The sequence below is a fragment of the Penaeus japonicus genome, unplaced genomic scaffold, assembly GCF_977035675.1.
Source record: "Penaeus japonicus unplaced genomic scaffold, GWHDUDI00000001_assembly GWHDUDI00000005, whole genome shotgun sequence".
Lineage (NCBI taxonomy): Eukaryota > Metazoa > Arthropoda > Malacostraca > Decapoda > Penaeidae > Penaeus > Penaeus japonicus.
Genome location: NW_028234407.1, coordinates 32,815,748 through 32,825,747, shown reverse-complemented (window position 1 = coordinate 32,825,747; position 10,000 = coordinate 32,815,748). Strand labels below are relative to the sequence as shown.

The 10,000-nt window shown below is 41.7% G+C and overlaps 3 protein-coding genes across 5 annotated transcripts in view; 2 read left to right on the top strand and 1 right to left on the bottom strand.

Moving 5' to 3' along the window:
* Positions 1 to 9,457, top strand: part of ATPsynE (ATP synthase, subunit E) — an 11,979-nt gene extending 2,522 nt beyond the window's left edge. Inside the window, exons 2-3 of the mRNA XM_043029157.2 lie at positions 8,852 to 9,008; positions 9,272 to 9,457. Coding sequence (XP_042885091.1) covers positions 8,852 to 9,008; positions 9,272 to 9,327 — 213 coding nt within the window. The 3' untranslated portion in view covers positions 9,328 to 9,457. The remainder of the gene's footprint in view (positions 1 to 8,851; positions 9,009 to 9,271) is intronic.
* LOC122261457 (piggyBac transposable element-derived protein 4) lies at positions 301 to 3,656 on the top strand. The gene is made up of 2 exons (XM_043029124.2): positions 301 to 2,005; positions 2,130 to 3,656. Exon 2 carries the CDS (start codon positions 2,167 to 2,169, stop codon positions 3,427 to 3,429), a length of 1,263 nt encoding a protein of 420 aa, XP_042885058.2. The 5' UTR covers positions 301 to 2,005; positions 2,130 to 2,166; the 3' UTR covers positions 3,430 to 3,656.
* Positions 9,458 to 9,660: 203 nt separating the features above from the next.
* Positions 9,661 to 10,000, bottom strand: part of LOC122261467 (optineurin) — a 17,331-nt gene continuing 16,991 nt past the window's right edge. For all 3 annotated transcript variants that reach the window (XM_043029143.2, XM_043029148.2, XM_043029134.2), the window contains one exon: positions 9,661 to 10,000. This exon is cut by the window's right edge and continues 1,094 nt beyond it. The gene's annotated coding sequence lies outside the window, so the exon portion shown is untranslated.

Here is a 10,000-nt window from a genome sequence, read left to right as displayed (position 1 = left end):
TTGCAATATTGCAATCGCCCGGCATATGGGACTTCGCGTAGAAAGTGCACCCGTCGGGAAAGGGTTAATTCCAACAGAACTAAGCCATGACGCAGTATGCGCGTTCTTGGGTTTGTCATGAGCGCTACAAGGACCTAGTATATGTGTCCTCGTAGTGAAGGGATTAATCAAATTGGCATAGAATGTGTAGTGCCTTGCTTTATAGATTCAAATTACTGATGTATGTATTGAAGTAGCAGTAAAAAGAGGGGCGAACACCACCTTGGCTAGGGAACTGTATGTAGTGTGTCCATTTTTAGAGTAAGGATAAGGTTTAGTATGGTTTTGTTAGTTTTAGGTTGTGCAATATAAGGTAATTTTGAAGTTCCATTTGATGATAAATCTTCCGAATAATGCTGCGTTCCTAAGTACCACAAAAGTGGTATTGATGGATTCCTCTCCCTGTCCTATCCAAATATAGTCAACTTTACCCACGATTCTGCCCCTTTGCCCCACAATCTTGGTCCCGGTAGTAGGGGAGGGCATGGAGTAGATCAGGGAAATTATGGGGTAAAATGTGAATTCCAGGCATATTTTGAATGCAAAATCTTAACCCAATTACCTACCTAACTGCCCCCCTGGACCCTCCCTTTCTTAACCCATTAACGCTGGGTGGTACACCATTGTACCGCGAATTCTCAGAGCCCGCACGCCGGGTGGTACAGGGGTTGTACCACGAATTTTCTGGCCAATATTCCGGGCGGTAAACACCTCGTACCACCACCACCTCGGCCACCATAAGTGCGAAAAAAGGTGTCTTTTTGACATTGTTTTTATGTCACCCATGTGACGTCACAACCCACGTGACTTCCGGTGACATCACAACCCACGTGACTTCCGGTGACGTCACAACCCACGTGACTTCCGGTGACGTCACAACCCACGTGACTTCCGGTGACGTCACAACCCACGTGACTTCCGGTGACGTCACAACCCACGTGACTTCCGGTGACGTCACAACCCACGTGACTTCCGGTGACGTCACAACCCACGTGACTTCCGGTGACGTCACAACCCACGTGACTTCCGGTGACGTCACACGTCACAACCCACGTGACTTCCGGTGACGTCACAACCCACGTGACTTCCGGTGACGTCACAACCCACGTGACTTCCGGTGACGTCACAACCCACGTGACTTCCGGTGACGTCACAACCCACGTGACTTCCGGTGACGTCACAACCCACGTGACTTCCGGTGACGTCACAACCCACGTGACTTCCGGTGACGTCACAACCCACGTGACTTCCGGTGACGTCACAACCCACGTGATTTCCGGTGAAGTCACAACCTGCGTCACCGGAAACTACATCACTCCAATGACCTGATTCGTCAATTACTTCCACGTAGGAGATCGTGACGTGGTAAGGTAGGAAAATGGGGTGTATATATAGGGTCCTGGAACACCTCATAAATCACAAAGCTTTCGCAATAGCTTGTAAGCGGATCCACCCCTCCACTCACAACATGTCACTCTCCACCTCTTCGGAGGGTGACCCTCCACAGGTGTCTAGCAGTCCAAAGAGGCCCCGGCCCGGGCCATCCGACCTTCCCGATTGACTTCCGTGACCTTCCGCACGCCCGACCTCTGACTGTGTTTGACTATTCTTCGTGCGACGAGGACAGCGACGACGATTCTGATTATCGTCCTCGCAGACGGCAGTCAGAGGAAGGTCACGGGGACAGCTGTTCAGAGGACGAGCAGGAAGACTATGTCGAGCTGGTGGATACCACGCTGGAGAGCGACGAGCCGCTTTCCGCCTATGTTGCTCGTAGGCAGAGCCGGAACGAGCCGGGAACCCCCTCTTTCGTTTGGAGGAAGAAGGAGAACTTCCCACGGAAGCACGCTTTTGCGGCCCATCCTGGGGTCAAGGCCGACCTGGATGGGTCCAGCACACCTCTGGAGATCTTCAGATGTTTGTTCCCTGAGGATCTCCTCTCCCATATCATCACGGAGACCAACTTGTAAGTATTCATCATCATTTATTCACCTTTTGCTCTATATTGTTACATACTTTTTTGAGTATATGTCCTGCCTCAGACAAAGTTTGAATTGTTTTATTTATGTTTGTTTTTTACTCTTCTGCAGGTATGCTGCGACACGCCCTTCTCCCGCCTCATCCCATATGAGGAAGTGGACTCCACTGTCCAGGGAGGAGTTCTCAGCCTACCTGGGTCTCCGTGTCAACATGGGGTTGCAACCCCGCTTCAGCTACCACGACTACTGGTCTCAAGACGAACACCTGCGGTCGTACCTGTACACAAACGTGATGGCGCGGGATCGTTTTGACCAACTCACCAGCCACCTCCATTTTACTCATTTGGAGGTAGGTGAAGGGGTCCCCGCAGATCGTCTGTGGAAGTTACGGCCGGTGATCGACTCCCTGGATTCAACCTTCAAGACCACCCTCGTGCCTGACAAGGACATCGCCATCGACGAGTCCTTGTGGAAGTTTCGTGGACGCTTGGGCTTCACCACCTTAAACCTGAAGAAGAGGGCGCGGTTCGGGTTGAAGGTATATAAGCTGTGTGCCTCCACGGGCCCGTCGTCCGGATACACGTCGTGTTTCCAGATCTACACGGGCCAGGACAGTGGAAACGTACCAGCTGGGATGAAGGTCGTCATGGAGCTGATGGAGAGGAGTGAGTGTTTGGGGAAGGGTTACAGTGTCTTTGTTGACAATTGGTATACTTCCCCTACTCTTTTCCACATGCTCCAGGAAAGGCGGACAAATGCGGTGGGGACCGCACGCATCAACAGGAAGTGGATGCCGAAGGACTTCACTGCACTGAGAAAGGGCGAGATGGACTACAGGAGTACACCTACGGGCATGCTCTGTGTTCAGTGGCATGATCGTAAGGTCGTCACCGTACTCTCTACGGTTCATCGAGCCACGGTCGACGGAGACGGAAAACCCCACGCCATTCTCGACTACAACGTCGGGATGAAGGGTGTGGACGTAGGTGACCAGCTTTCTGCCTCTTACCCCACCACTCGGAGGTCGAGGGTGTGGTACAGGAAGGTGTTCTTCTTCCTCTTCGACCTAGCAATCGTCAATGCTTTCGCCGTTCATCGGACACTTGGCGGCCAGAAAACCCAGAAGGAGTTCCGGTTGAAGCTGGGGAAACTGCTCATCGGTGGTTACAGGTATGGTAATGCGCCAATGACCAGGAGGACCGCCCTTGACGAGGGCGTTCAACCAGACCAGCTTCCACCAGAAACGAGGACTAGACCGCATTCTCAGCAACCCGCCTTGCCAGGGAGTCGGATTCGATGTCGCGTGTGTTCCCGTCGGGGAATACAGCGAAGGACCAGGACGCAGTGCATAACCTGTGGCGTGGGGTTATGCCAGTTCGATTGTTTCGACGAGTGGCACGACTTCGTCTGAAGTCGTGTTAGAGCAGTTCTTGTATACGTACATATGCTTATGTATATTAATTTTCTACATGTTTATGTAGCTTTTGTCTCATTTTTATATACATGTTTGTGTATATATAAGTTTATTATTGCATATACATATGCGTTATGTACTTTCTTATTGTTTCCACATATGTTTTTGTCTCTTTTTATATACGTTTCTATATAACTTTCACAAATAAAGTTTATTATTTTTTACATAATTTCTCATTTTCCCCCCTTAAATTTTTTTTAATTGGTACTCCACACATCGAAGATGGATACATAAGAATGAATGAACTCAGAACTCAAACTTATAACCAATAAAACAGTTCGAGCTTGTATTATGGCTGAGAAAGGAGGTTGAAAGTCGTGTTTCATTCTATATCATTTATATAAAAATCCACCATAAACATGGGAAATCAGAAACAATGGGGCAAATATTGTCAGATTGCGTCGAGCACACAGCGCGGCAGCTGAGAAACACTCCGGCGAGCGGGTCTGGCTGTTATCACTGCCCCCAGCAGAGTGGTCAGGCGACACTCGGCAACCCCCGGTGTCAATGGGTTAAGGCACCTTGTGCTACTTCAGGGCATATTTTGTATGCAAAATTTTAACCCAATTACCTACCTCAGTTTGCCTAGTAATAAAAAAAGTCAGCCTTTGCCAAGAGGGGGCTATCCCCGTGGACCTCCCCTATTCAGGGCACTTCGTGATACTTATGATATGTAATTAGTTCTGTAGATGAAAATGCCCGCGACCACGAATAACTTTCAAACTGCACCATGATGATAGCAACTGAGACTTCGTCTCATATTCCACAGGATAGGAAACTAGAACTGATAATGACACGACCACTCATTAGAGGGCACTCTATAATTATGCAGTAAAGAATGGGGAAAATTGTGCCATCTATTAAGGGAACAAAACAGTGCAAGCAGGTAATTTATTGAGGGTTTCCAGTCCACAGCTCATCAGTAGCTGTGAATACATAAACACAACCATGTTTGAATTTCAGGGCAAGGATGGTGGTTATCGAGGGATTTTGGACAAGACATGTTGCACGAAGTGCCATGAATAGGGGGTTAGCTCTAGCCCTTGGCTAGGGCTAACTTCAAAACTAGGCAAAGTTAGGTAGGTAATTGGGTTAAAATTTTGCATATGAAATATACCCCAAAGTAACACGAGGTAGCGCGAAGGGCCTTTAAAAAAATGGGACCCTGATTGTGGGGTCATCGGGTGGAATCACACATTATATTCACTATATATAAATAGAGGTTGAGAGGAATCCATTGATACCACTTTTGTGGTATTTAGTAATTCAGCGTTATTTGGAAAATTTACCAAAGGAAACTTACTGTGAATCTTTATTTTGCTTCTCATTTTCTGTTTTCTTTTTTTATTTGAAACACAAGTCTTTGCGAAGAATTGTCATTTATACTCTTTCATATTTAGAATACAGATTCTGTTAACCTTACCAATATGGATGTAACAAGTATGTCTATAAATGATGGTACACAGACTACACAAAAGATGCATGAAATTTTATGATTCCAGACTGGCGGTTAGCAACAATAAAGTCTCAGTGAGGAAGTGTAAGGATAGGTTAGTTCTGCAGTCAAATTCCCTCAGGATTTCAAAAATAGTCCAGCTTCACCTGGCCTTATTCGATCATGTCTCGAGTTGGCTGGGGCAGCACGGCAATCAAAGGGAGTGAAGTTAGGGAAATCTTTTGGTTCATATCCTCTTTGGAAAATTAATCGAATAGGACAGAGTTCTTTTGTTCCTGGGCACAGTTTAGATCCTCTGTGACCAGTCCTTGCTTCAGTTGTTTAATTTTCAGTGTAAGATGCAATTATTTTTGGTGTGTATTACAGAGATCTATTGTTTTCCATAATAAACCACTTGGTCAGGAGGTTAAAAACCTGATAGTAGGGGAGGGATTCTTAGTGACCAACTGTGAGACTTTTACATTAACCAATATACGGATTTGACAGTTTTTAAATCTGTGACACTTTTCAGCTGAGACATTAGCATCATAAATTAAAAGTAATGAAGTTATTTGAAATTGATATATGGCATGGAAGCTATTTTTACCTTCATCAATTACCAATAAATAAAGCTTTGATGCAATTTTGCTTTAGCTTGCATTTACCATCTAAGAAGAATCATCCAGTTAGAATAACAATTCTTGCATATTCTGTATATAATAACTAATAAAAAGTAGCTTTGAATCAAAAGGCCAATTGTCAAGGACTGTCTCATGTTGCTCATTTCGGGGGGCTTCACTTTGTAGGCAGTGTAGCTTGTTGACATATTTTGAAGACCTGTATGTATTTGCTGTATTGGTTGTGGTATTATTTCCACATTGATGATGCCCCCAAGAGGATTATAGTCAATTAAGGAACCAGTCCAAGCTCCATCTTACAATAATATATGTGGAGAATCTTATTTGATCTTTTTGCCATAGTGCCTTCTGGCACAGTGGCAACCAAGTCAACTTCTACCATTGTTCACTGTATTTGCAAGATCCTCATTTTAAGATTCAGTTAGGATTGAAAATGCCTGCGCATTTAGTTTTAGTAATAATTCTTTGTCTTAGGATTACATTCCTTCTAGAGTCAATTACATTAGCAAACAAGCTTATGGCACTCCTGGGAATCCAGGGTTTCTGGGGCAGTGGGGTAAATATGGCCAAATTATTCATGAATGTATGGGTGGTCAGACTTGAGGGGTGTTGTGCAGAGTCCATAATTACCTTTTGATTATGAAAGCAACCCCTGGTTCACTACAATTTAATTTCTTTGTCAAGTAAACAAGAAAAGGATAAATTCCCAGAATAGGACCATACAAAGTTTCAGAAAATTAACTACACTACCTTATAAAAGAACTGAAACAAAGCACGGTAAAACATAAGGCAGTGATTCAAACCATTGCTTTGGAAAATTTGGAAAAGGCACCACAACTTGTATATTCTGAGGGAGTGTAAAGTAGGAATTCCTAGGTGTGCCTTGTCTGGTTTTTATATGGAGTGAATTTGAAGTATAGGACTGTTGGCAATCTAAATGACAAGGATTTGAATACATTTAACAATTTCTCTTCAGGCAGACAACGATTCAAATCCATTTTATTTCAGGTGGATATGTGCTGTGTTAGTAACATGTGGCCATTATTACCTGCCTGGTTTTTAATCAATATCCATGAATTTCTCAGTGAATTGTGAAGAGACTTGGAAGAATCACATTTAGACATTTGATATGAAGTAACCATAAGAATGGGGATGCAATGAAGTATAACCATCCATAACTGGGAAATACAAGCTAGATTTAATTTAGAATTTAGCTAAGGTTATGTTGACTTTATGATTATGTCCTTCGTTGGTGGGGAATAATATATAGGCTGGATTTGACTTTAGTTTTTGATTATACAAAATAGAATACCTTGGAAATAGTGCACTTGGGCCAAAATCATGTGACCGAATTGTGACCTTTAACCCTTTCCCGACGGGGCATGCGCTATGTGAAAACCCCTATGCTGGGCGATTGCAATATTGCATTGTAATCGTCACACTGGCATGACGCCCCGGCATCGGGAGTTTGGCCGTCGTCATTGGGTTAAGAATTAAAGTGGTAATCTTGGCTGTTTTTTGTTCTTCCACATTGTTCACAATATAAAATACAAATAAAAATGTGGAAAAGCTTGTAAATATTGTAGTCCATTTGACATAGTTCAGAACACAATTTCCTTGCAGGACTATTTGACGTGTAGCCTCTCCTGAATCTATTTCATATGTGAGCCAAAGAAATTGTATCAAGGGTAAATACATAAAAGCAAATTGTGGCTTTCTATCAACAGAAGAATTAGATTCTTAAACAATTGCTGTGAATAAACTTCAGTCATCAGTGTTTTTAAGCACCAAGCATGATGTTAAGATTAGAACAAATGTACATTTGAGGAAAAAGTCATCACAGTTATTGTTCTATTCTGGACTGTGTAGGTGCTGACCTCAAATGTCCATGGTCTCACAATCTTGCCTTTGTACATACATGCAATCATGCACACACTCTCTCTTTGTCTCTCTCTCTCTCTCTCTCTCTCTCTCTCTCTCTCTCTCTCTCTCTCTCTCTCTCTCTCTCTCTCTCTCTCTCTCTCTCTCTCTCTCTCTCTCTCTCTCTCTCTCTCTCTCTCTTCTTCTATTCTCTCTCTCCTTCTCTCTCTTCTTCTATTCTCTCTCTCTCTCTCTCTCTCTCTCTCTCTCTCTCTCTCTCTCTCTCTCTCTCTCTCTCTCTCTCTCTCTCTCTCTCTCTCTTTATCTCTCTCTCTCTCTTTATCTCTCTCTCTCTCTTTATCTCTCTCTCTCTCTTTATCTCTCTCTCTCTCTTTATCTCTCTCTCTCTCTCTCTTTATCTCTCTCTCTCTCTCTCTCTCTCTCTCTTTATCTCTCTCTCTCTCTCTCTCTCTCTCTCTCTCTCTTTATCTCTCTCTCTCTCTCTTTTTATCTATCTCTCTCACTCACTCACTCACTCACACGCACATGCACTTGCATGCACATTGCATATATTAGACATGGTTATGCTTCCATATACATAATAATGCAAAGGGCATGCATGTAATATTTAAGATTATCAAAAGCATTCTTTTTGTTTTCATTGTTTCCTTTTTTCCTTCTCTCCCATCAGCCCTATATCAAGCGTAATTTATTTGTAACAAATTTATAACTCTCTCAACCACTCTGAATGTAAAATGCACTTGGGTAATGAAGGAATGACTGCTTTGTTATAGATGGGATGCAGACATATTGCCTTAAATTAAGTAAAGTAATGATAATGAACTTACTCAGGAGTGTTCTAGGGCCGAATTTCCCCCCGTCTCTTTATTATGTTGTAGACGTGGGAGTAGAAGTATTTTGCTTTTGTTCTACAGCTTCAACTGCACTCCATTCAACAATTTCTTATTTCCCTGTAGCCTTTTAGAAATAGATATCTCAAGTCATTTATCTTTGATTTAATCCTTTTGTTGTAGACATTTGTCATGTTTACTTTTTTTTCCTTTTTTCTTCTTTTTACTTGATATGCTTTGCTTGTTCTTTTTTGAGTACACAAACTTTTCTAAAGATATCTACAAGCATCTTCATATTTTTCTTTCTATAAAATAAATAGTAATTATGCTACATTGTGTGTTTGTGTTTCCATTTTGCATTAATATTTTTCTCAATGCATTGTATATTTAATGTCTCTTACTCAGAGATTAACTGCTTTATTTATTCTTTTCCTTTATATATATATATATATATATATATATATATATATTATATATATTATATATATTATATATATTATATATATTACATATAAGATAGAAATGTTTCCCTTGTACCAACTTTCAGAAGTTCAAAATCCCATCTCTCTTTTTAGTTTGGCCGATGGGCTGCCCTGCTGACCGGCATCGTCTACGGTAGCAGCCACTTCAAGACCCTAAAGGCCAAGGAAACCATCCTGCGGGAAGAGGAGGCCAAGCAGGCTGTCATCAGAAATGCTCAGCTCGAAGAGGAAAAGAAGAAGATGAACAGAGGTGAGTTGGATTTAGAGAACTGGTTCGGTTGGGGAGTCAATGACTTTGATATTGAAGGACTTGAGTATATCAGGCACTTATGAAATAAACTAGAAATAATAATTGTAGATTCACAGAAGTAATGATAGCACACTTACATTGAACTGAATTAGAAGTTAGTATTGAATGAGTCCTATAGCTTTTGGCTTTGGAAAAATGTTTATGTAGAACATATTGAAGACCCAAAGTGTTAACATTGACTTCCTCTTCCTCTTATCCCACAGAGGAGATGATCTACCTGGCTGGTCAAGCAGGAGTGAAGGTTCCAGCAAACTTCTAGTGTTAATATGTACATTTCCGACTGGGTTGCTAGAGTAAAATTTCTGTGGTTGAGTGGTTGAGACACCTAACCTAATGGCAAAAAAGTAAATATCTGTATAAAGTGTAACTTTATTAAATAAGAACTTGTAGTGTGGATTATCATTGATACCTTTACATTCATGTTTTAAGAAGGGAATTAAAAATAAATATCCTTTTAAAAACACTAGATTTCATATTTTGTATTACCAGAGACTTAATGGAATAGTCTTTAGATACTCGTCTCTAAGGAGAGAGGTTGAAAAACCTGAATCTGTTACTTACTTTCCTCTTTTAGGTTTGAAGAAAAATCCCATTTGCATTTTTTAAATGTGAAGGATAATTAATATTTATTTGAATCACTTATTTTTTGGATTGATAATCGTGCACAAAAATAACTATATATAATCCCAGGTAACATAACCTTTGGATATGCTTCATTAGTGCCTCACAATTGATACACATGAGCAATGTGTGTTCCAATTATATATTTTGGAAAGGCTTATTTCATCTTCTGAGAATTCATACATTGTATATATTAGAATGCAGTGCAGTCTACAGTAGAAATATATTGCAAATTTCAACTAAATTCACCTAATGGATCCAAGGAAAATGTTATATCAATAAAAGAGACATCACAGCACAAGTTATACAAA

Bases quoted from the DNA above. Each gene is read 5' to 3' on its own strand.
- LOC122261457 (XM_043029124.2), top strand. From the start codon at position 2,167: ATGAGGAAGTGGACTCCACTGTCCAGGGAGGAGTTCTCAGCCTACCTG.